This window comes from Chrysemys picta, chromosome 10, assembly GCF_011386835.1.
Source record: "Chrysemys picta bellii isolate R12L10 chromosome 10, ASM1138683v2, whole genome shotgun sequence".
In the NCBI taxonomy this organism is placed as follows: domain Eukaryota; kingdom Metazoa; phylum Chordata; order Testudines; family Emydidae; genus Chrysemys; species Chrysemys picta.
Window position 1 is genome coordinate 73,961,125 of NC_088800.1, and position 27,448 is coordinate 73,988,572.

The following is a 27,448-nucleotide window of genomic DNA, read 5'->3' on the forward strand; positions in this document are numbered from 1 at the left end:
CCTACTGCTGTGGCACCTGAGCACCTTCTATCTCAGTTATTTCTGCAAGCCATATTCACATCCAGGGAACTCAGGCTCCATGCTTCGGTTATCATGAATCTTTCATCTCTGCTAAAAGATGGTCAAAATAGATCAGAGTGATTGTCATGTACTGTTAGGTGTCAGCCATTTGGGAATGACAGACCAGGCTCAACTAGGTCTAAGACACCTTCCAGAGCATGCATTCTTGCTGTCTCCCATATTTAATTATGCAAAGATATTACTTGGAATTCTGCATTCTTCATACCATTACTCCTTTGATTTGGCATCTAGATTTGATGCCCAGATTGGGAGAGTAGTGTTGCAGTCGCTTTAATATTTCTCAAATCTTTCTCACCTGGTGGGTCACTGCTGTTTGTCAGAGGAGGGGATGCATATAGGTAATTCTCAAAAGAGAAAGTTAGTTATTGTAGTAATTGGTTTATTGAGATAATTGTCTGTATATGTCCATACGCTGCATCCACCTTCCCCACTTCTTCAGATTGGTTGGGTAAGGATTTTTGAATTACTGGAAAGAACCAAAGTGTGTTCAAGATTACACCCTGATGTATATCTTCAGACTCGGTTATGAATAACGATAAGATTTTTGTCACAGAGGTCACAGATTGTGTCTTTCAGAGACCTATGTGTCATCATTCCCACCCCCATTATTTTTAATAAAAGTCAAAGACAGGTGGTTGCGGGCGTCCGTTAATTTTAGTTTATTGCCCATGATCTGTGTGTGACTTTTTACTAAAAATAATTGTGACAAAATCTTACCCACACAGCCTCTTTTCTCATTACTAAGATTAAGTCCTTCTTATGGCTGCATGCTGGGGGATTCTTACCTTGCCAGTCTGGACAAACTTCTCCTATTGTGTCATTGTGATAACTTGTTATTTTTATCCTAGTAATTGTAAAAACAGCGTTTGCTGTGATCCAGAAGTATTGATTCAGATAGGCAAATGTGTTCAATAAAATGTTGGTGTTATCTATGGGTAATTCCACATTTTTCAGTATTTTCCTGATACTCTTTACATTTGACTGTTTTCTTCATTGAATTGGTAAATCTTGAACTAATTCTAGGAGCAAGACTTAGCTTTTAGTAGTGGTTGAAATAGATAAATAAAACAACATCTGTCTAAATTAAGCTGTCTGCAAAGCAAAGTATAAAAGTCTTTCACCATAGTGAAGCCAGTGATATTTCTCCTCCCCTTACAGCTGAAGTTACTTATTTTCTTCTCAAATAGGCTGTGTGTGGAGCCTATGTGACATGGATGAAAAACGTTAATTAACTGAGCTCACTCTCTGTCAATCCCATCTGCAATTGAGAATCAAAACAAAAAAATCCAAAATAGACATTTTCACCAAACTAGAGTGTATTCCTATAGTGAAACAAATAACTTGGTGTAAAAATAAATTAACACTGTAGCATATTTTTACCATGTTGGTTATTTGCATGTCATTAGAATACTGTAGTTGTAATTTGGGGACATTTTGCTGCACTTCATGGAGTTACAGAAAGAAATAATGCAGTCCTATTGTCATTTCTTCATAAAGTGATTTACTCATATTGCTCACTAGAGGGTAGACTTGGAATTATAATCAGATCTTTTTATAATAATATTTGTAGTTATCAGAGTTGTGCTGCATATAATATTAAAAACAGAAAAAGGACTGTCAGTTAACTACAGTAATAGTTTTTAGAGCAGGGGTAGGCAATCTATGGCATGTGTGCCAAAGGCGGCACACAAACTGATTTTCAGTGGCATTCACGCTGCCCGGGGCCTGGCCACCGGTCTTGGGGACTCTGCATTTCAACTTAATTTTAAATGAAGCTTCTTAAACATTTTAAAAACCTTATTTACTTTATATACAACAATAGTTTAGTTATATATTATAGACTTATAGAAAGAGACCTTCTTAAAATGTTAAAATGTATTACTGGCATGCAAAACCTTAAATCAGAGTGAATAAATGAAGACTCGGCACACCACTTCTGAAAGGTTGCCGACCCCTGTTTTAGAGTCTAGCAGAATTATTCTTAATGTCTCTAACCTGGAAACTGTATGTGTCCTTTATGAGTTTTTCCTATGTTTTGAAAGAAACTGAAATTAATATGCAAGTCTTGTTTTAATATAGGACATTCTCACGCCAGAATATTTAGTGTATCAGCATTGTTGTGGATACCAATGCTGCTCTGAAAATAATTTTGGAGCAGGTGCTGCTATAAAGCCAGCAGAGTGTAAAACACCATTATATGTTGATACAAAGAAAATAAACTTCTTTTAAATTAATTTGATGTAAAAAAAAAATCAGAATAGAAAAAGATAAATCCTGTCATGATTTAAAAAAAATCTCAAAATTAGCAGTATCATAAGGAAGATATTAAATTTATAGTGTGTGTGTGTGTGTGTGTGTGTGTGTGTGTGTGTGAGAGAGAGAGAGAGAGAGAGGAAAAAAAAGTATGCTGTGTATATATAATGTGTGGGTATATAGTGGTTACCCTTTAAAAAGCCAAGAGATTTATGGCAACTGTCAGGTTTTTAGGAGGTGATTATTGTGCATGCATGTATGCATTTCCTACACTCTTTATCTGTGTGTGTGTGTGTCTCCCTCCCCCCCCCCCACACACACACTGAATTGTGGCTAAAAGTGAATAGGACCAGTTTGTTTTATTGTGCATACAAAAGATACACCCACAAAAACGTGGTGTATTTAGGTTCTGTAAAATTTGTTTGTAGAGGAAGTTACCAGATTTGTGAACAAAATGCAGCTTTTTGTGACCCCCTCTTTTTGTGGTTGTGGTTGAAAATTTTACCCCTAGTGTGTTTGTAATTACCGTAGGGCACATGTAAGTATTTAATTGTTAGTGCACTATAGATGGGTGTTCACAGCAGATTTTTGTGATCCAATTTCTCTTTCCTCTCAGCTTTTACACTCACAATTACTTTAACTTATTTCTCTCAAATGCTTAATAGTTATATTGGAGACCTAGAAAAATATTTTATATATGTAACAGACTGCATAGTAGTTTCTGTGTTCTGGATGTACTGTGTCATCTCTGAGATGAACAGATAATTTTCCCTAGCATTCTACTTGTATTGAGCCATATTGGAGATTTCACATGCAGAAATTGTTCTACTATAACTGTGAATCTTATACCGGCTGTGAGGAAATGTGCAGTGCATTTCTAACACAGTAAAGCTAAGGAAGACATTGCTTGCTTTGACAAATGGATCAATGGTAAATATTACGCAATTTTCAGAGTTTAATATGCAGTAACTGGGTTTTACACTATTGTCAGCTTTTATCTTGTAAATTCTGTTCTCTGCGCTCTCATCCCATGTTCACCACTGTGATACCTGAACACCTACCAATAGTTTGCAATAGCCATTTTGGTCCCAGGATATGAGAGACAAGATAGCAGATACCAGATGTTGGTAGAAGGCACAAGCTTTTGAGGTACACAGAACTCTTCTTCTTCAGTTCTGGGGAAGGAAAAAGACGGAGGTAAATACAAGCTGGGACAGATTGTTAAGCATAAAACAGAGGTGTTAACAGACCTCTCTTCCTTGAATGGTCCCTATGTGCTAACTACTTATGCTAAACAATCTCCATCTTGCATTTAGCTTTGATGCTCGGAGTACTTTTCCCAGACCTGAAGAAGAACAACTCTGTGTGGCTTGAAATTTTGTGTCTGTCACCAACAGAAGTTGGTCCAATAAAAGATAGTAAGTCACCCAGCTTGTCTCTCTAATATCCTGGGATTGACATGGCTACAATTTCAGTTACACAGGCCAGATAAGGAGTGATCTCTTTGTGAAAGTTGTTTGCACGTGGGTGATAGGGTGTTTTTGTCTTTTATCATTTGTGTGTGTGAGTTCATTAAAGAGTGTAGTACTGGTTTCACTCACATACTTGTTGTTGGGGCAGTGGATGAAGTACATTCACCACATGTTGTGATAAGCACATGTAGGACCCATGGATCTTGAAAGGTGTGTTGTGTGTGATATTGATCATACGAACAGTGGAGATACGTCTGCAGGTTCTGCTTCTGTTGTTCTGGCAGAGTCTAGTGCCCCTTTGACTTGATGTATCCTGGTCTGTGGGGAGGTTGTTTCTGATGATGCGGTTAGGTGGTTGTTTGAAGGTTGGTTGTGACACACCAGATTTACCTGCTACTCTTAATTTCATATTTTCAAACCCCTTATGCATAACAACTGACCCTCAATTGCCCACTTCATTTCTAGTGCCTGCTTATAACATGTGTTATCCCTTATGCTTAACAATCTGTTCTGACTTGTATTTAGCTCAGACAAGGTTGATGAGGCAATATCTTTTATTGGACCAGAAACAAGCTTTTGAGCTTTTTTGTATTTAGCTCAGACATTCTGATTTCCTTCCCCAGACCTGAAGAAGAGCTCTGTTTAGCACAAAAGCTTGTACCTTCCACTAACAGAAGTTGGTCGAATAGAAAATGTTACCTCACCTACCTTGTGTCTCACCTACCAGTAATGCATTTGGCATGTGGTTCTGTCTTTCTTCCTCTCTGCAGGGGGAAAATTCTGTGTGGATTTAAACTATTTTTATTTTCACTTTAATTTTTAAAATATATTTTTATTTAAGCTGTGCTGTGTGCTCTTATTAGTGAGAGCAAGGTCAAGATGAGTGTGTTGCACTCAGAACAGGAAGTGCTGGGATTTATGGTGGTTCTGAGATCCTGCAGGATTTTGTTCTACAGTCTCAGATCAACCCTCGAGAAAGCACTATCTCCTGCACAACCACACTTTACCCTTGTAGTAGATGCTTCCAGTTATGGACCCCAGTTCTCATGTAGGCAACTGTTCAGCTGTCCCAGCCCAGATTATTAAGTATCTTGAAGATAAGGATGGAGATCTTGAATTTGACATGATATTCTATGGAGTGCCACTATAGCAAGCAGAGAACAAGTTTGATATTCTTCAACCTGAGTTGTAAAGAAGAGCTGCTCCGTTCTGTCCTAACTGAAGTTTCCTGAGCGTTGATCGTGCCCAGGTAGACTGTATTGTGGTAATCCAATCAAGACGTAACAAAGGCATGTACTATTGAGGCCAGGTCACCACTTAGGATGGAACACTTACCTAGCCAGCCATAGATAGCAGAATGCATTGTTTGCATATGTGAGAGTATAGCATCAGTGAGAATCCAGAACCATTCCTAAATTTCACTCGTTTGACTAATTATGGGTTATGTATCTTCAACTAGAGCAGACGGCACGTAGCTGCAAATTCTCTTTAAACTGGAGTAATCTCTCTGTTGCTTGGATTCAACTTCAACCAGCTGTTCATCCTTGAGCTGATCTTGGACAAGCACTAGGCTAGCTTGGAAACGCTGGAGTTGTGAAGGATGAACAGAGCTGTTTGTTTGCATGTTGTTGGCATTTCTGTTCAGGATGTCTTGTCCATTCTCCTAGGTGTTTCATACAAATATTGAACACCGAAAAGAGTAAAAAGAAATGTATTTTTTCTATTCTGAGCTGTAAGAAATAAAAATAATTGTTTTGAATAGCAGACAGCAATTTTACTACTTTGTTTTGGAATTACTTCTGACTTTCAAGATTACTCCCCAGTTGGTGCTCTTTCATCTCATTTTAAAAAAAACAGTATGTATACTCAGATACAGAATAAAATAGAGCTAAGATCTCTCTTGTCCTATCTAATATCACTTAATTTCATTTTAAGTCAAAAGGAAGCTCACATTACTAAATTGGAAAATAAGCTTCAGCTCTTCTTCCTCTATCTATGTGATTTGATCTAATCCATACCACATGCATTCCATTGTATCTGAATTGGTGAACTATATAAAACCAAATAAAGACTGTTAATCAGTAACAGTATTCAGAGCTTTCACAGTATTATTTCTAATGTCCCCATGACCATGAAGCAGTAAGGTATTAGGATAATCTATATAGGCAAAAGAGCTAGGAAAACAAATGGATTTGGGTAGAGCTTTGTGCAGGAGAAGGAAGCAACCTAGCCTGGTGGATTAAGTCATTTAGTGTACAGTTTATTCCATATTGGTTGTAATTATCAGATTCCAAAATCAAACTTCATACAGAGATGAAATACCCGACAGAACCTGTGCAACTAAATGTAGCATACCTGTCTGCACTATGGAATTATGTGTGTTTGTACTGCTGTAGCACTTAAATCCCTAATCCAGTTGTGCTCTGCATTCTACACAGATGTAACAAAGATGGTCTGATCCCTTTCACGAGTAGTTTCATCTCCCATTCTGACTCCTCAAAATTAATCTGAACATACTAGCTTTTTTCTTTGTGTTTGGTATTCATCATTTGCTTTTAGTAACCACTCACGTGTTTTATACACTGACTTGCTTGGTAAGGTAATGTTTTTTGTGTTACTTTTCCAGTGTATGTAAATAACCATTTTCCTCCATGTTACCACTGTAGATCTATTTTAATGCATAATGGTGTGCTATACATGGTGCACCTAAAAATGTTTTGCTTGAGGGCACAAAGATGAAAGAACAACTTTTAAAATGCCAACTTCAAATATCTGATAGTTAAATACAGCATTCAGAATGATAAATTTTTTTAAAAAATTTTCTTTTAGATTTTGACTTCAGTGTACCAGGCTCCATGAAACTTCACAATCTTATTTCTAAACTGAAGAAGTGGATCAAAATCCTAGAGGCAAAAACTAAGCAGCTTCCAAAGTTCTTCCTCATAGAGGAAAAGTGTCGTTTTCTAAGTAATTTCTCAGCTCAAACAGCAGAAGTGGAGATTCCTGGAGAGTTCCTTATGCCAAAGCCAACACATTATTACATCAAAATTGCAAGGTAAACTACCATTGGGTAAAAGGTAAAAAAATAAAGGTTTAAAAAAAAAAATCCCCTTCTCCCCCCCCCCCCCCCCTTGTGATGCAGTATCAATCCCAGTTACAGAAATGCACTTTATTTGTCTGTCTCTGTATTGAAATGACTTAATGAAATATCTAATGGCATGTTTCATTCTTATGTTGTAACATAATTCAGTTCTAATTTTAGATTCATGTGGTAGTTTTACAGGTCTTACTGGGAAATTAGGGAGGAGGAGACTATTTTAAGGTCATTGTAATCTACTTTACTTTAGTGTAAATCCAGAATATTTCTGCTAACTACTAGAGTCAGTAGAGGTATTCTGGTTTTTCATCAGCGTTGTGGTTATCAGAATCTGGCCAAGAAAACAGAAAAAAAAATAGAAAAAAGCTTTATTCTTAAATGTAGAAAAGACAAAGATAAAAACTTTCTTCATAACCATGTATTTTTTTTAACAGCATGCAAATCTTTGCTGAGCTACATTAGAAATTTAGCTTATAATAAGGTTGCATCTTGTTTTAAAGAAGTCATAGTTGAGCGTTGGTTTTGCTCAGGAGCTAACAAGGTGTCTCTTTGTACCTCTAAATACGGCATTTCTATTTTTTTTGCTTTCATCTCAGAGGACAGAAATAAAGCTTTAGACTTTGAAAGCTCAGGTGCTTTTATCTGTTCCTTTTCTTGATAGATTTATGCCCAGAGTGGAGATAGTACAGAAGCACAACACTGCAGCCAGAAGACTCTATATCCGAGGCCATAATGGAAAGATTTACCCATACCTAGTAATGAATGATGCGTGCCTGACAGAGTCTCGCAGAGAAGAACGAGTATTACAGCTCCTTCGCCTTTTGAACCCCTGCTTAGAGAAAAGAAAAGAAACCACAAAGAGGCATTTATTTTTCACAGGTACAGTAAGAGCAGGTTTTAGATAATTCTTTGTGTCTATGAAAATCATGTTCCTTAAAGTGACTTAAGAAGATCTAATTATTTAAACTAAAATTGTAAATATGTGCGACGTCAAATTAAATTGATGTAAATCCTGCCCCTATCCTGGTGATCACAGAGGCTTCCCAGTCACCGTGACTCCACTGTACGAGGGGAAAGGGGAATGTACAGTATTTCGGGACATTTTTAGAAGAGGTTACAAATACTGTGTGGAGCAAAGTCATCTGTGAATGACTGGGCAGACCTCTGCATTATTTCCCAAAGGATCCACTGCTATGGCAATCTGCAGACCCACCCGATGACATTTACCAGAAAGCTTTATTTTAAATTAGTGATGTGTGAATACCAGACTGCCTCCACCCACTTCTAGATAATCCAAAAGCAAGGGGAAGAGGTTAAGCATCTGGAAGACAACTGCTCTTGTAAAACTTTGAATTTGGTATAATTTCCAAATTCTACCTATGAGGCCATTACTCATTAATTCTTTGGTTTAAAATAAAAGGCTTCATCAGCTCTGCATAACATTGTTTACTGCTAAACAGTTGCTAAATAATGTGAGTTCAGTAATTCAGATTTCTTCTTCGAGTGCTTGCTCATATCCATTCCATTAGGTGTGTGCGCGCCGCGTGCACGATCGTCGGAAGATTTTTACCCTAGCAACACCGGCGGGTCGGCTGTGGAGCCCCCTAGAGTGGCGCCTTCATGGCGCTGAATATATACCCCAGCCGACCCGGCGCCCCCTCAGTTCCTTCTTACCGCCCCTGACGGTCGTTGGAACTGTGGAGCGCTGCTTAGCTGTTCTCCACTCTCCCTAGCTTAGTTAGTCATTCGCAGTTATAGTTATAGTTGTAGTTCTAGTGTTTGTAGTTAAATAGTTAAATAGTTTTAAAGTTGTTCTAGTTGTTATTGTAGTTCAGGGGATTAAGGGGGTCGTCTCCCCCTTTCTCCCCCGGCCGCGGGGCCGGGCTCATGCCCAACGCTCCCGGCTTCAAGCAGTGCGCCTCCTGCGCTAAGCCTATGCCCACGAGCGACCCGCACGACTCCTGTTTGAAGTGCCTGGGAGAGTCCCACCAAACAGATAAATGCAAGATCTGTAAGGCCTTCAAACCAAGGACCAAGAAGGAGCGGGACTTTCGGCTCAGGCAACTCCTGATGGAGGCGGCACTTAGCCCGGACACTCCTTCTACGGGCCAGGCTCCGGCGCCTAGCACCTCGGTGCGCAGTGCCCCGGCGGCACCGGCTATGACGACCACGCGAGTGGCGTCAGACAAGCCTCCCCGGCACCGGACCTCGTCGGCACCGCAAGCACAGCAAGTGCCTCGGCGCCGGTCATTATCCCCAGGGCATAAAAAAGCCCATAAGACGGGGACATCCGTGCCGAAGACGCCGGCTCCCCCAGTGCCGGGGGTAGAGCCGCGTCCGCCGGTGGAGCAACGAAAACAGGTGCCTCCAGCACCGTCGACTCCGGCGCCGAGGCCGTTGAGTCCGGTGCAAATAGCGTCTCCACCGAGGCCGGCGGTGATACAGTGTCTCCCGTCGACTCCAGAGACCTTCGCGGCGGCGAGAGACTTAATAGCTCTCACGGAGCCGGCACCGCCCCAACCACCGGCACCGACTGCACCGTTGACTCGCCCGGTCCAGTCGAGAGGGAAACCTGCCTTGATGCGCCCTCCATCACAAGGGCTGGAACCTCGGCACCGATCCAGGTCCCGAAGCAGGTCCCCACGCCGCTCGCAGTCCCGGCACCGAATATCGTCTCGGCACCGGTCGTACTCGCGGCCAAGATCTTCTTCGCGGCACCGCTCTACGTCTCGGCACCGATATGATCGTCGGCACCGATCAACGTCGAGACGTAGTTCTCGGCACCGCTACGGTCGACGCTCGACGTCGAGGGGCCGCTCCCGGCACCGGGCATACTCCAGGTCCTCGTCGAGGTCCAGATCCGACTCCCGGCACCGACGAGGTCATCGGCACCGGTCGCGGTCCCGGCACCGATCGCCGGCACCGCGCAGAGATAGATCATCTCCGGACCGGCACCGTGCGGCACCGCAGCCCATGGGGATCGTTTCATCTCTCTCGGCACCGCCATGGCCGTCAAGATCGGTGTCTCGCTCCTCGGAGGACCTGTCGAGATCGGCATACCCCCCTCAAGGGCAAGCCGAGGAACGAAACTTGGGCCATTGGCAGGAGATGGCAGAGGACCACTCTCATGGACCATCTCACTGGTCGTTTTGGACCCCGTGGGCGTACCACCAGGAGCAAGGGGCTCCAATACCATCGACCTCTCGCTCGGGCCACTCGGTCAGAAGGGCCCCAGAATCCACCATCTCTCGGCCTCCGCCAGGAGGCATGGAGGCTTCCGTGTCCACGCCACCCGACACCATGGACCCAAGTGCAGGTGATGCTCCGGCCCAAGAGCAGGGGGATCAGGACCCCCCCTTGGATCCAGTACCACCGGAGGCATCCTCCTCCTCCTCTCCGGATGAGGCAGTGGCGGGCACTTCATGTACGGGTCCCCCTCCGATAGATCTTCGGGCTCACCAGGATCTCCTGCGTAGGATGGCCCGTAATATGGACCTGCAGGCGGAGGAGATAGTGGAGGTGCACGACCCGATCGTGAATATCCTTGGAGCGGATGCCCCATCGAGGGTGGCGTTACCCCTGATCCGCACGATCCAAACGAATGCGGATACGATATGGCAAACTCCTGCCTCTATTCCACCCACAGCGAGAGGGGTGGAAAGGAAATACTTTGTCCCGTCTAAGGACTATGGGTACTTGTATACCCACCCCCAACCGTGTTCACTGGTGGTGGAATCAGTGAATGCACGAGAGCGCCACGGCCAGCAGGCTGCAGCGCCTAAATCAAAAGAGGCTAAGAGGCTTGATCTGTTTGGCCGTAAGGTTTACTCAGCCGGAGGGCTACAACTTAGAGCGGCGAACCAACAGGCGCTACTGAGCCGCTACAATTTCAACTCCTGGAACTCTATGGGGAAGTTTAAGGAGTTGATTCCCCAAGAGTCCAGGGAAGAGTTTGGAGCCATGGTAGAGGAGGGCAAGAAGGTGGCTCGGACCTCCTTGCAGGCCTCCTTGGACATTGCAGACTCCGCTGCGAGGACCCTGGCTTCGGGTATCGCTATGCGCAGGATCTCCTGGCTTCAGGTTTCGGGTTTGCCTCCGGAGCTGCAGCAAACCCTACAAGATCTCCCCTTTGAGGGTCATGGATTGTTCTCAGATAAGATGGACTCTCGCCTGCAGAGCCTCAAGGACTCGAGAACAATCATGCGCTCCCTGGGGATGCATGTTGTGGGCCCTCAGCGCAGGCCATTTAGGCCGCAGCCTCAGCGCTTCTACCCCCCCCCCCCCGCCTCGTCAGAGACAGGACTCGGCCCGGAGGCGAGGGCGAGGTGGTAGAAGAAGGTGGACCGGCCCTCAACCCGGCCAGAACCAAGGGCCACCTAGACCACCTTCAGGCCCCAGGCAGAACTTTTGAAGGTGCGGTCGAGGACGGCGCCCCAGTCATCCCCCAGGATCCAGCCCCCTCCTTTCGGGATCGCCTCTCCCACTTCCACCATGCTTGGTCCCTTATAACTTCGGACCGTTGGGTCCTCCGCACGGTGGAGAGGGGATACGCTATCCAGTTTTCTTCAATCCCCCCCTCCTCCCCCCCTTCCCCGTCCCTCTTCAGGGACCCTTCTCACGAGCAACTTCTTATTCAGGAGGTTTCTACGCTCCTGGCCATGGGGGCCATAGAGGAGGTTCCGATAGAGTTAAGGGGCAGGGGATTTTATTCCCGTTACTTCCTGATCCCCAAGTCCAAAGGAGGTCTGCGACCCATCTTGGACTTGCGCGGACTCAACAGATTCGTAGTAAAGTTGAAGTTCCGCATGGTCTCTTTGGGGGCCATTATCCCTTCCCTCGATCCTGGAGACTGGTTCGCCGCCCTCGACATGAAAGATGCATACTTTCACATCTCAATTTACCCACCTCACAGACGCTTCCTGCGATTCGTGGTAAACGCGGTGCACTACCAATTTGCAGTCCTTCCCTTCGGCCTATCCTCGGCCCCACGGGTGTTCACGAAATGTATGGCTGTCGTGGCAGCGTACCTTCGTCGACAAGGGATACAGGTGTTCCCGTACCTAGACGACTGGCTGGTACGCGGTCGCACCAAAGAGCAAGTTCAAGCTCACGTCCACATAATAGTGCACACATTCAACGAGTTGGGCATCCTGCTCAACAAGGACAAATCCACTCTGGAACCTACCCAGAGAATAGAATTCATCGGCGCAGTCCTAGACTCCAGACGTGCACAAGCCATCCTGCCAGACAACCGCTTTTGTACCATCACGAGCCTCATTCAAGGGCTCAGGGCCTTCCCAACTACCACGGTGAGGTCGTGCCTCACCCTGCTGGGCCACATGGCTTCCTGCACGTACGTAACCAGGCATGCCAGACTTCGGCTTCGCCCACTCCAGACCTGGGTGTCATCGGTATACCGCCCACATCGGGACAGCCTGAACATGGTGGTCACGGTCCCGAACTCGGTCCTGACCTCCCTCACCTGGTGGCTAGATCACAGTGTGGTTTGCGAGGGGATGCCGTTTCACGCCCCACAACCCTCTCTGCACCTGGTCACAGACGCTTCATCTCTGGGTTGGGGCGCCCATCTCAACGAGCACCATACCCAGGGCCTGTGGACTGCACCCCAACTAGCCCTGCACATCAATGTTCGGGAACTGATGGCGGTGCGCCTGGCGTGCCAGGCATTTCTCAACCTCCTACGTGGCCGCTGTGTGTTAGTTCTCATCGACAACACCACGGCCATGTTTTACATCAACAAGCAAGGAGGAGCACGTTCGTCAATTCTATGCCAAGAGGCCATTCGCCTGTGGGACTTCTGCATCGCCCACTCAATCCACCTCACGGCATCGTTCCTCCCTGGAGTCCAGAACACTCTAGCGGATCGACTCAGCAGGTCCTTCCAGACGCACGAGTGGTCTATCCGTCCGGACATTATACATTCCATCTTCCAGAGGTGGGGGTTTCCCCAGATAGACCTGTTTGCATCCCGAGACAACAGGAAGTGCCACGTGTTCTGCTCCCTGCAAGGTCGAGCTCCGGGCTCCCTCTCGGATGCGTTTCTCCTTCCCTGGAAAGACCACCTGTTTTACGCCTTCCCTCCGTTTCCTCTGGTCCACAAGGTACTGCTCAAATTGCGCAGAGACCAGGCACAGGTAATTCTGGTCGCTCCAGCGTGGCCGAGACAACATTGGTACACCACGCTGTTGGAACTCTCGGTTCAGACACCGATCCCGCTTCCATTGTATCCGGATCTCATCACGCAGGACCACGGCCGGCTGCGTCACCCCGACCTGCAATCACTCCACCTCACGGCGTGGCTGCTCCATGGTTCACCCAGGCAGAGCAGCAATGCTCGCACTCTGTTCAACAGATTCTGCTGAGCAGTAGGAAGCCCTCAACACGCACCACATACCTGGCCAAGTGGAAGCGGTTCTCCTGTTGGTGCGAACAACGAGCCACGTCCCCGTTGCAGGCACCTATTCCTCTCATTTTGGAATATCTCCTCTCCCTAAAGCAGCAGGGGTTGGCGATATCTTCAATTAGAGTTCACCTGGCCGCTATATCGGCCTTTCACCCAGGAGAACTCGCGTCCTCGGTATTCTCTAACCCGATGGTCGTTAGATTCCTCAAGGGCTTAGACCGGATGTACCCACAACAACGTCAGCCCGTTCCGACGTGGGACCTCAACCTGGTTCTCTCCAAGCTCACAGGTCCTCCATTCGAGCCACTGGCCACCTGTTCACTTCTGTACCTATCCTGGAAGACAGCCTTCCTCGTAGCCATCACCTCAGCAAGGCGCGTTTCTGAACTCAGGGCGCTTACGTCCGAGCCCCCTTACACAGTTTTCCATAAGGATAAAGTGCAGCTTCGTCCACACCCTGCCTTTCTCCCTAAGGTGGTTTCTCCATTTCATATCAACCAGGATATATTTCTCCCGGTCTTTCACCCTAAACCACATGCTACTCGCCAGGATCAACGTTTGCATTCCCTGGACGTGCAAAGGGCCCTGGCCTTCTATATTGACCGCACAAAGCACTTTAGAAAGACGACGCAACTCTTCGTCGCAGTGGCCGACCGAATGAAAGGCTCACCGGTCTCCTCACAACGCCTATCCTCCTGGATTACGTCTTGCATCCGGACTTGCTATGACCTGGCAGGTGTCTCAGCACCGCACCTCACCGCTCACTCCACGAGGGCCCAAGCCTCCTCGACTGCTTTCCTGGCACATGTTCCGATCCAGGACATTTGTAGAGCGGCGGTTTGGTCATCAGTCCACACGTTTACAGCTCACTATGCACTAGTGCAGCAGTCCAGGGACGATGCTGCCTTCGGATCAGCGGTTTTGCACACAGCGATGTCTCACTCCGACCCCACCACCTAAGTTGGGCTTGGGAGTCACCTAATGGAATGGATATGAGCAAGCACTCGAAGAAGAAAAGACGGTTACTCACCGTTGTAACTGTTGTTCTTCGAGATGTGTTGCTCATATCCATTCCAAACCCGCCCCCCGTCCCCACTGTCGGAGTAGCCGGCAAGAAGGAACTGAGGGGGCGCCGGGTCGGCTGGGGTATATATTCAGCGCCACTCTAGGGGGCTCCACAGCCGACCCGCCGGTGTTGTTAGGGTAAAAATCTTCCGACGATCGTGCACGCGGTGCGCACACATCTAATGGAATGGATATGAGCAACACATCTCGAAGAACAACAGTTACAACGGTGAGTAACCGTCTTATCTTTACTATAGGCCTCTTTGTGTGCATATTTTTATGTATGATTTTGGTCTTGAAAGAGCTAACTTGGAGGCTGTCTCCATGCTCATACTACAGCCTGGCAATGTTTGGTCACAATAGTGAACAAAACAGTAGCTGTCTTGCCTCTGTTTCCTCAGTTAGACTTCTCCCTCACTGTAATTTTTTTATGTTAATTGCAAAAATCTTCATTCATGCAATATCTTTATGCATGCAATATTAAAGTTCAGAGACAAGGTGGGTGAGGTAATATCTTTTATTGGACAACAACTACAACAACACTGCATATAGTAAGGTTGAAAGTTAAGCATTTAAGACAAGAACTAAGAGTTAAAGTGGAAGGTACTGTGTATGTGCATTTTGATTATTTTGTGTCTTGATAATTAATAATACATGATGAAGTTGTGAAACACTCCTTATTGAGAGTATTTGACTCTTCAAGTCATACGCAGACCTAGTGTACTGTGAACACTAATGCAAATGTCTTTGATCAATTAAATTGTTGGCAAGTTCCAGCTACCAGCCAACTAATACATTATATATTAATATAAATACCCATCATCTTGGAAGATTGTGAGGCACTTGACAGTTCTGTATAAACAGCAGTTCTGTATACAACACCACTGTAATGCAATCAAAGGTGGAGGGCAAAAACCAACTGTCTCACAATTGAGGGTAAAGGAGATTTTTAGTCAAGGACAGTGGGGCAGACTCCTGCTGTTTCAGCATGGGTCCTGGAGTTTTTTGAGCCAGATTTTTTTACCAATCTCTCTTTTTGTACCCACAGTTGCTTTTAGTTAATTGTATATGTACTTGGTACAGATGCAATCGTGAACTTAGGTGACTAAGTGACATAAATTACAACTGCAAATAATTACAACTGCAAAAAAGACCTAGCTTCAAAAATGTGACCCTTAATGTCCACATAGAGAAAAATCCCACTCAAAATTCCTAGCCAAAGGAATTCTTATCAAAAAGGCATACTGTGTTTATAAGTATAGATCACTGTATGGACATATGTAGGAAGTATGCATTCTCCAAACCATTGCTATAACCTATCACAGAACAGGCAAATTAACTTGTGCAGTGTCTTGTCTTCCCACATATATTAACTAAATAATCCCCCTAAGAAGTTAACTGTATGTCATGCTCAGTACTAATGACCATTAAAAAGACAGGATAAACCCCTTGAAAGATATTCTTAACGGATACGGAAGTTGACTCTTAAATGTAGCATATATAATAACATAAATGTAGTACTATAGTGGATTTGCAAAGGACCTAATTTTAAACTACAATCTCTTTTAAAAAAAATCGGTACATCCTCCTGTTGTGGTGTTACACATTTCGTCAAAGCCTACAAGTGAAGAAGGCTAAGTTTCTCCCCCCCAAGGTTTAAATGGAAGCAAAACAGGAGAACCAGCTCATTAATGACAATTCTGCCTGTAACACAAATTATATATAATTTTTTTTTCTTCAAGTTAGTGAAGAAACCAGATTGAACTGTTGAAATAAGGATTTGCGGGGAGGGGGAAACTCGTTGTTACAAGTAAGCTGAGATCAATTATTTCAACACTTCCATTGCTGGCAATGGAACAATCTACCTGGTGACCAAAAGATCAAGACTGCCAAACGAACTATATATCATCATCCATGTAAAACTAGCTACAAAAGAGCTCTAGTCTGTTTCTTTCTTAAAATAAGTGCAGAATGCAAATAGCAGACATGAGTGTTGTGTGTGTGTGTGTGTGTGTGTGTGTGTGTGTGTGTGTGTGTTTTAGAAAAAACTAGTTAGGCTTAGTTCTGCAAAGTATCCAACTGGAGTGTAGGCAAAATTTCAAAAGTATCTAAGTCTCTAGTCTCCTAAATCACTTCGCTGCTTTTGAAAATGTTAACTGTGTATCTCTTCAGCTAAGTATAAATAATCTTACCATGTGAAGGTCTGTTCTTCACAGATTTTTGCCGTGTTCTTTCTCTCCAGTTGTGGGTTCACCTCAGTGTTCTAATTTTTGTTGTTGTTGATATATCTATATCTATATCTATATCTATATCTATATCTATATCTATATCTATATCTATATCTATATCTATATCTATATCTATATATATATATATATATATATATATATATATATATATATATATATATATATATATATAGGAGTGAGACCAGAGTGATTTAATTGGATACTGAAAACATGTGCTTGCAGTAGGTAGGTTAGTATCTGAAACAAAAATTCTCCTCTTTTCTGCAAATAAGTGACTCAGGATGAACTCTGAATCCCCAGATTTTTACTAAGATGGTGTAGCTGTAGGGAATTCAACCATCCCTGTCAGTGTGATACAGAAATGTTTTTCCCACTCAGAAATTCCTTTGCATGGTATGACATCGAGTGAAAAAGAAAATGCCTCTCTTTTATTAAGCTTTTTTTTTTTTTTTAACCAAGTTCTTGAATATGCTATGAGGAATAAAAAATCTCCACTTGACATACTTCAGTTGATTATCACAGCAATGTTTAAGTGCTGATATCTGCATGCTAATTCTCCTGTTTCTTAGTGTTTTGATTATGTATTAACTATTTTCTTCCTGTCTTTTTCCTTTTCCAAAATTTATTTCTAGTCCCCCGTGTTGTAGCAGTCTCTCCACAGATGCGCCTGGTTGAAGACAATCCCTCTTCTCTCTCCCTGGTGGAGATCTATAAGCAACGGTGTGCCAAGAAAGGCATTGAGCATGACAACCCTATTTCTCGTTACTATGACAGATTGGCAACAGTCCAAGCACGAGGGACCCAAGCCAGCCATCAGGTATTGAATCTTTGTTTACTATTATTCAAACTCACTTCTTAGGGGCTTTGTGATATTTCTTTCCTTTCTCTTGTTTGCTACAGACATTACATATGTGTGTTGTTTTGTTTTTTACCTGATATCTCATTAGCCCCATTATCTCATCAGTATTCTGAAGAATCTCAGGAAACTTGCGTCCTCAAAAAAGCCTCACTGCCTAGTCTACTTTATTAACTACATATGTGTGATTCTAACTACTGTAGATAAAAACATGGTGTTTATATTATTTTCTAGTCCGATGTCTAGTACTTCCGAAAGGTGTCAGTTGAGAGCATCGGAAGCAGAACTCCTGGCTTCACGAAAACAGATACAGTATTGGTAGATGTGGTGTAAGCTTCCCCATGTTGCTCTGCTATGGTATCCAAGTCTCTGAGTAAGGTTTATCTTTTTGCATGAGGGTGCAAATGTGTCATTCCTGAGGCCAGGTTTTGGAAAGTGGACGCCTCTTCACTAGAAGCTGAACTGAGACCATGGATTAATTTCACCAAAGTCAGATGCAAAGTATATTCAGTCACCACTAACTTGAACCTAATTCATATTTTGCCCAGCTGAGTATACGGCTCCATATCCTATTGTAACTCCCAGGAGTCATCCAGTGCTGATTTAAAAACTTTAATCAGCTTATTTTATTTTTGATATAAATATATATGTCTTGCACCATGCCAGTCCAGTTTCAGATTAGTTGTGGAAATACACAATATGTTTCTTGCAACAACACATTCAGCAGATAGTCTTTCAGCCTTTCTGTGTTACAAAATGATGTGTTACGTAACATCTGTTTCTGTTTTGAGGATGATTCCTTCAGGTTATCAAACTTCATCGTTAACAGTCATTTAATTGAAGCCAGTATGATGATTATTCTCTTTTGAATGTAATGGAACAGATTCCAACTTTCTTTTTCTAATTAATTAGGCTAGTATATGCTACAGTAATTAAATATGGTGGTAGTTTGCAGATGTTTACATCCAGGAGAGAACTCTACTGCACAGTGTGAAATTACAGAAATAGTTGCAAGCCTTTCTTTAGTTTTGCTATTGAGAGGAGTGCACCCAGATTGTGCTAAGCACTGTACAAACGTACATCTCTGCTCCAAAGATCTTGTATTCTGTGATTTTTCTCCCAGTTCCACTCACTTGGGGAAATGTCCAAACCCCTAACCAAAAAGATAAGTTTTTGTAGTTTCTGTGCCTGTATATGTCCCAGATGTAATTTCGTACCTTTTTCCTTGTAGCCCTTTGTGTGGAATGCTGTTCTGCAAAAATCTGTCCTCTTCATAGCCTTCATGTCTTGGTCTGCAGTAGCCTACAGACCACTGGCGGCTAATAATGGCTAATGAGCTGAGACTGTTGGGGTTGATCTGTTCAAAGCTAGTCTATGACAAAAATGCTCATACCACTGTTACCCTGTCCATCCTCCTTCCTTGATGATTTGTTAGTCTCAGCAACCTGTTAACCTTTGTCTTAAGTCAAGGGCCTAATTTAAAACCCATTGAAGTCAATGGGAGTCTTTCTGTTGATTTCAGTGAATTTAGGATATTGCTCCAAGAGTAAAGTTTTTGGGTCGGGGACTGTTTGATTACATCTGTACAATGCTTAGTATGATGGGGCCCCACCTGGCTCCAGAGCCTCTGGAAATAACTAATACAAGTAACAAATAATATAAATATCAAGCCCCGAAGGGAGGATTTGAGTTCACTGCAAAGTGCTTCTTCAACTTGGAGTGAAACTGTTCATCCCAATTAGTTTTCTTAGTGTTTCTTTCCACTCTATGAAAGAGGCAATCTGGGTATTTCCTGATTGCGGGGTATGGGATATTTGGTAGGAGTGAATTGATACTGGTTATATTAATGAAGCGACAGCAAGAAAATTTGCTGATGAAGAGTTAAGTACTTCTCTATCAGTCTGTTTTATGCAAGTGCAGCAGGATGGTGTATTGAATGTCCTTAGGATCGCTCCTGATTTTTCTTGAGATGTTGAGTAGAAGGTATAGTAACTGTTTGGTCTTTTGGCTTCTGTTAGATCTGTAAGCACCTTTCTTGTGTCCTTATGGTAATCATTTATCTGACGTTCTCAAGGGAAAGAAACATCTCTCGACATAACTTTGAAATGACATTGAAACCATTCAGGATATACACTTTCAAAATTTCTCATCATATGTTTATAAAAGAGTTAGTTAGAAAAAATACTGGAATGAATGCATCTGTTTTAGAATCATGATTCCACCTTAAAAATGGAACCGTTGAGGGAAGAAGAGGGTGGTAGTTTAGTAAAGTTAGTACTGTTATTTCATTAGTATATTTTTAAATTGACCAATCAATAGATAATAGTCGTTTAAAAACCATTTGTCTTAACTAAATTTGCTTTGCTTTTAGGTTCTTCGAGATATACTTAAAGAAGTACAGAGTAACATGGTGCCACGCAGTATGCTTAAGGAATGGGCTTTACATACATTCCCAAATGCCACAGATTACTGGACGTTTCGAAAGATGTTCACAATTCAGTTGGCATTAATTGGCTTTGCAGAATTTGTCTTTCATTTAAATAGACTCAATCCTGAGATGTTACAGATTGCCCAGGTATATTGCATTCATTGAAGATGCACATCTTTGATAAACTGAAATTTTGTAATTTACTTTTGAAAGGACTATATATTTACAATACACTGTACACTGATTTTGATTTTTTTTTTTTTTTGGCATGCGTTTATGCACCCTGTGTGTAATCAACAGAGCATTTCAGCAGGCCTCTGCATTTCACTACATGATTATACAAAATATATGCAATAATAAAAAATGACATCAGTGGGCGCACACATTACCCTCTAAATTCTCAGCTTTTGGAAGGACAACTCCTGTTCATCAAAAAGGGTCTCAAAAAAAATCATAAAAACTCTCAAATGTTCATGTAGATGTGTGTACAGTCTCAGATTCCCTTTTCCCATTCTTCGCAAGCACTATCTTGGCTATTTCCCTGTGTCAAATATCAAGTGATTTTAGAGCATCATATTTTTATAGGAAATATTCATTTTCCAACTCCATTCTCTCTCTCTTCCCCCCACTCCCTGCTTTAACATAAACATCTAACATGAGACTTGCCAATTTAGTAGAGCAAAGATGTATATCTTAATGTAATTTTAATGCTCGGAGAGGTATACTCTATACAACAATTAAAAAACTAAGAATCCCCACCACTCAGCCATGGCTTTCAGATGCATACCCAGAGTGAACAATGCAATGCTTTCCTGAGATGCAAGCAGAATGAAGATTTATCTTTCTGCCCCTACTCGCTCACCTCCCACAACCACAAAAGAACATGTTCTTTATGGCTCATATTCTGAACCATATATTTAATATGGTTCTTACTTTTCTTCTTTCTACACAAGGTTTGTAAGAGAATAGTATATGTCTGAAATTCTAGATACCCATTGTTGTTCAAGTATTGCTCGATCAAGAGAGCAAGGCAGTATTTGAACAAAGGAAATTAGTGTTTTTTTTAATTCTTCCATATTTAACTTCCATCTTTGTTACAAGACTTTATGCTAGGGAAATGGAAATATTTCACTGATGTATATGGATTAAACTTAAAGTATTACTCTGCTCTGAGTATTAACAGTAAAAATAAAAAAAGGTCTATTAGTGATTTGTATATGTTGATTTTTCTTTTCTTATATAAAGATTCATACCTGTGTCTCATTTTAAAATCTAGGATACTGGCAAGCTCAACGTGGCATACTTCCGATTTGATATTAATGATGCTACTGGTGATTTGGATGCCAATCGTCCTGTCCCATTCCGTCTTACACCAAACATTTCTGAATTCCTTACAACTATTGGCGTGTCTGGTCCATTGACTGCATCAATGATTGCAGTAGCTCGCTGTTTTGCACAACCAAACTTTAAGGTATGTACAGTATTTACCTTTTAAATAGTGTTTTACAGGCATATCACACTTGCACTATAATGTGTCCATAGTCAGTATGCTTGGTATGCAGGAGTTCTGACTCTACTCAGTCTTGGAATGCACCACCAGACTTGGTGGCATCCTCGCATTGGAGGAAACCGGAGAGAAGACACCATTCTCCATCTCCAGTACCACCCAAGCAGCAGAAGAATTCAAACACTTTTGCATCTTCTAGCCAGAAAGAAGGCCCCCTTCATTTGGTCTCTGACAGAATCAGCCAGAAGTTAGAGCTAAGCCAGCTCTGACTAGATGCTCCCTGGTACCACATTTATCATCTAGCATTGTAAAGTTGTGGACTCCAGCATCACTTCCTCCTCATCCCTGGATGAGGCCACTGTCTCTGAATTTTCCTCCATAGTTCCTGACAATAATAAGATGTACCAGGAACTTAACGAAAAGAATAGCCATCTCCTCTGTGCATAGCTGGAACCGGTCCAAGACCATCCATGTAAGTTAGATGTTTTGCAGGGCCTGCTAACTTGGCTTTACCTGTAATTGAGGCCATTTTAGGGCCTACCAGAATCCTTCAGCAAATTTCCTCCCCCTTGACACCCACTGCCAAAAGGATGGGGAAGAGTTATGAAGTTCCTTCTCAGGGTCATTAGTATTTTTATTCACCCCCAACCCCAAGATCTTTGGTAGTAACAGCTGTGAATGAAAAGGCAAGACAAATCTAGCCCCAAAGACACACAGAAATTGAATTTGTTTGGGAGAAAAGTTTATTCATCATCAGGATTGCTCACTATAACCACTTTTATTGGGATTAAGTGTTGAAATTTGTGGACAAGTTACCAGATGATGCCAAAGAGGAATACAGAGCCCTTGTGACTGAGGGCCACCTGGTGGCAAGATGGTCCTTGTAGACTGCCTTAGATGAGGCAGATTTAGCAGCTTGAATAATGGCAATAGTGGTCACTCTGCATTGTGCTTATTGGCTGCAAACAGCTGGCATTCCAACCAAAGTCCAACAGACAATTGAGGATTTGCCTTTCAAGGGCTTAAATTTATTTTTCAGAGAAGACAAAGTTCTGCATTGTCTTGAAGATTCTGGGGAAACCCTAAAGTTTTGGGGCATTTGCATCCAGGCCCTAAGAGAAAGCAGTTCTGTCTCCAGGTCAAGTAAAGGTACCTGTTCTATCCTACAAATCAGCTGGACCAAATCTAGGAGGTGCCATAAGACTCAAAGAAGACTACTATCTCCTCCACCACCATCTGCTACCTCTAAACAATCTTCTAGCATTTAAGCAGTCTGACTTAGTTGAGGTCAGCATACCACTCACTCTGATTTCCCCTCTCTTTGGCAGCATGTTGTTCCACTCATCAATGGGTACTAAGCATATTGGAACTGGGATAAACCCTGCACTTTTCCTCTATTCCCCGTTCCCATTCCCCTCCACCCCACCCCTTGTCAGGAACTATTTTCACGAGACTTTTAATTCAAGAAGTCCAACCTCTATTACAATTCGGGGCCACAGAAGAAGGGATTCTATTCCCATTATTTTCTCATTCCAGAGTCCAAGAGAGGCCTCAGACCTGTCCTAGACCTGCAAAACTCAACAAATACACTTTTTAAAAAAAATGTTTTGTATGGTTACCCTAGCATCTATTATCTCATCCCTAGATCCCAGTGACTGATTTGCTGCCCTTGACTTAAAGGATCCCTACTTCCATGTGGCCATTCACCAGAGTCATAGGAGATTTTTAAGGTTTATTGTAGTAGATTGTTATCAGTTAACAGACCTTGCCTTTGGCCTGTCTTCAGCCCCTCAAATCTCCACAAAGTGCATGGCAGTCATTGTAGCACATCTCAAGAAAGTGGGTGTCCAGGTATGCCCATGTTTGGTTGGTTTGAGGTCAGTCAAGGGAGCAGGTGGAGGTAGCCATCAAAAAGATTCAATCCTCTACAGTGTGTGGTGCTTGTTCGTTGGGCCTGTTGATCAGCAAGGGCACATCAGTTGTTCTGTCTCTGCAGAGAATCAAATTCATAGTAGTGGTTCTTGATTCTATGACTACAAGAGCATATTTACTTCAGGCCAGGCTTCCAGCAATATTGAACCTTTGCAGGGACTTCAGTGTGTATCCTCGTACAGCAGTGAGGAATTTTCTGAGACTTCTAGGTCACATAGTGGCTTGTACATATGTGACTCAGCATGCCAGACTTCACTTAAGAGTTATTCAGAGCTGGTCTGTCATGCCTTTTGTTAGCTGGATGTACTAAATCACATATCTGCAAGTGTCATCTTGTCCCTGGATTAGTGGATGGGACCCCGTCAGAGTTTGCAAGGTGGGGTTTTGTTCTCCCACAACTCTGCCCTCCATGCCCCTGGTCATAGATGTTTTGTTTCTCGGATGGGGAGCTCATGTAGGGGACCTCCAGACTCAGGGACTCTGGTCAAATGAAGATCTGTCTCAGAACATCAATGCTGAAGAACTTTGAGATATCCTCCTGGTCTGTCAGGTTTTTCTCCCTCTCATCAGAGATGATACAGTGCAGGTAGTCATGGATAACACCGCAGTTCCATTTGAACAAGCAGGGAGGTTCCAGATTAGACCCCCTTTGCCAAGAGAAAATGAACCTATGGACTGTTTACATTCACACAATTACACTCAAAACATCTCATCTCTCAGCGGGTACAAAACTGTTTTACAGACCATTTCAGCAGAACATTCAGCAGAGATCGTAAATAGTTCCTCAGATCTGACATAGCAAAGTCCATTTTCAGCCTTGGGGAATGCAAAAATAGATCTCTGTCACCTGACAACAGGAAGTGTCACCTGTTCTTTTCATGGGCAAGTCACAGTGCAAGGTCTTTGTCAGACATCTTCCTATTGTCCTGGATGGGGGTAAATTCTATATGCTTTTCCTTCCAGTCCCAATGGTACTCTGAGTTTTGTGCGAACTCAGACAGAATCACACCATTCTAATTTTAATAGCACCAGCCCAGCTTTGACATCGTTGGTTCTTAGACTGGTTGAGTCTTTCAATTCGCGATCCCATAACTCTCCCTCAGGTCTTGGATATAGTTTCACAGAACCACAGCCAGTCACTGCATCTCAACTCTCTCCGCATACATCTGACTATATTGGATATTTGGTGGCTAACTACCCCGGAAGCTGACTGTTCCCTGGGGGTTCAAAACACTTCCTTAAATAGTGGGAGGAGGTTCTCCATGTGGTTCCAGCAGAAAGGTACTTCTCCTTTTCAGGCTCACATACATTTTAATCTGGATTTCTTGCTTCACCTAAAGGTAAAAGGACTGTCTATTTAATACCCTGAGTTTTTATTTGGCAGCTATCTCCTCATTCCATCCTATAGATGGAAGATTTTTTTCCAACCCAATGACTATTAGGTTCTTGAAAAGATTGTACTCTTCCCTCCTGTAAATGATCCCGCACTGTCATGTCATTTAAATTTGGTTCTATCAATTTTAATAGGACCCCCTTTTGATCCTGTATGTGTTCCCTTTCTCCTCTCAATAGAGAGAGCATTCCTATTACTTCTCCCAGGAGGGTAGGAGAACTACAGACTTTGGTTGCTGATCCTCCTTATTTGGTGCCTTTTATAAAGATAAAGTTAGTTTACGTCTGCACCCTAAACGTCTCACTAAAGTTGTGTTGGATTTCATCTGAATCAGCCTACGTATTTAATAACTTTTTTTCCGAAACCTCATTCTCTCATAAAGATAAGGAAATACTCTATAGTTTGGATGTCCGTAGGCTGTTAGACTTTTACCTGGAGTGGACAAAACAATGTAATGTTTCTTCAATTATTTAATTCCTTTGATGACCAGGTGAAGGGTCAGTGGGTCTCTTTGCAGAAGATCTCCTCCTGTATTATCTTTGCTATGATATCGATAAGGTCCAACCGCCTCAAAGAGTTTTAGCACACACTGGAAGAGCTCAGGAAGCACTGATTGCTTTCTTAGGTCACATAAACATCAGACACATTTACAGGGCTGTGACTTGGTCATCTGTTCATACCTTCCACCACTCATTATGCTCTCTCCCAGGCCTCTAGAGATGGTGCTAGATTTGGGAGACTGGCGTTGTGTAGTCCTTGTTCAGGTAGACTCTGATACCTTCCTCCTGGAACTGCTTGAGAGTCACCTGAGGTGGAATGGACATGTGCAAGCACTCCAAGAAAAAATGGTTACGTACCTGTTTCATAACTGTTGCTCTTCAAGATGTGTTGCACATGTCCATTCCACAGCCTATCCTCCTTCCCCTCTACATTCGAGTACAAGAAAATATAGGCTTCCATGGTGAAAGAACTGTGGGGGGTGGTTGGCTCTGTCCATTTACACCCTCAACTGTCAGCACGAATGTGTGGTGGGCGCAAGTACCACCCCATCAGGTATCACTGTGGGGAAAAATATCTCATGGTTTGGTGAAGTGACATGCAAACACCTGAAATGGAATGGACATGGGCAACACATCCAAAACCCCCCCCCAAAAAACAACCAGTTACTGAACAGGTATGTAACAGTTTTTTACAGATGCTGAGAACTCCACAATAACTTTTGTAAATATTACATCGGGACCAATACAAACGCCAATTGAAATCTCTGTAGTTTGTCGTTTTAGTCAGAATACATAAGGTTGGAATAATTTCACTCTAAATTCATTGTTTGCTCAATCAAATTAATATGAACCAGTTGTTTTACCATCCTAGCTTTGTAAGTCCTTGAAAATCTAAAAATGACAAATGCAGCATCATTTAGATCCTTAGGACTATACTGTGAATAGAAAAACACCGTGGCACCTCATTAGCAGAGTAGGATGTTGAAAATACATTGTTGCTTTGATGGACTTTGGCTCTTGACAGTGTAGTTAACTAAAGAAATTGGCTTAATTCCTTTTAAATTCTAATGCTTTACAAAAATGAGGCATCTTGCAGTTAGGCAGCAATTTGCACCAAACAACATTGCACAAAACATTGTAGTTACTTTTTTTGTAGCAATTAGGCATTCTCATGCCATGTTTACACATTCAGACAAATTTTCAGATGTGGCCTTTAGAGTGTGTGTGTGTGTGTGTGTCCCAATTTTGGGGTGTACAACTGGAAACACCACCAGCCTGACTTTCATAGGTGCTGAGCACCTACAACTCCCCTTGACTTTATTTGAAGGTCTGGAAGCACAGTATTTCTCACACTCAAATTGAGCACCTAGTAACATTGGTTACTTTTGAAAATTTGGCTTGGCTTTTAACCTTAGTAACCTGAATTCCTTTAATTCTTTTTCTTCAAAATACTGTTTTGGTTTTGCCTAGAAAGACTTGGTTTTATAAACTATAACTTTTAGCATCAAAACCTCAGACTGCGTTTATACCTTACTATCAAGAAATGAGCTGCTAAGAGATGAGAGAAAATAGAAAACTGTTTTTTGTGTATTTCCTCTCGATAACAATAGGGTGTCCTTAGGATGCCAGTTAGCTGAAATTTCAAAAATTCAGTTCAGAAATCCACCAAGAAATTACAACTTTGGGGCAATAACTACTAATTACGTTCAGCTGAAATATGCTGCATTTACGTAGGTAGGTAGGATGTGGGACCAGAATTTCCTTTCCAGACTTTAGTGGTAAGAGTCATAGCTGTCTATCATTCAGCTAGTTATTTCTATTCTAGAACAATATTTTTCCCGAAATAAACCTTTATGTTCTTGTTTGGCAAAAATGTGTGTGCGATGCATAGAAAATAGTGTGTGTGTAAAAAATGTATTTGGTTTTGTAGTTCAGCTATGAAAAATAATTTGTAGGGGAAACTTCATAGCTTTTTATACGTTCTTTTTGGGGAAAAAAAATCTCTTAGAACAAAATAATTTGTTAAACGATACTTATAAAGCTTACTGCAAGTCTTAGTCCTCTGAAGCAACCAGCAACTAAAGGGTTAAGATTACAAAGAGACCAAAATGTCAAGATGTAATTTATTACAATTTAGTTAAAAATCTATAGCCCCTTGACACTTCTTCTAGTTAAACATAATTATCTAATT

General features: G+C 42.6%; 1 protein-coding gene across 9 annotated transcripts in view; it reads left to right on the forward strand.

Annotated features, from left to right (window-relative positions):
- The window catches only part of TRRAP (transformation/transcription domain associated protein), a 153,997-nt gene that overhangs the window by 125,274 nt on the left and 1,275 nt on the right, over positions 1-27,448 (forward strand). For all 9 annotated transcript variants that reach the window (XM_008164651.4, XM_024102353.3, XM_042853179.2 and 6 more), the window contains 5 exons: positions 6,636-6,861; positions 7,565-7,782; positions 17,274-17,458; positions 19,869-20,072; positions 21,202-21,396. In XM_008164651.4, the coding sequence (XP_008162873.1) occupies positions 6,636-6,861; positions 7,565-7,782; positions 17,274-17,458; positions 19,869-20,072; positions 21,202-21,396 (1,028 nt within the window). The remainder of the gene's footprint in view (positions 1-6,635; positions 6,862-7,564; positions 7,783-17,273; positions 17,459-19,868; positions 20,073-21,201; positions 21,397-27,448) is intronic.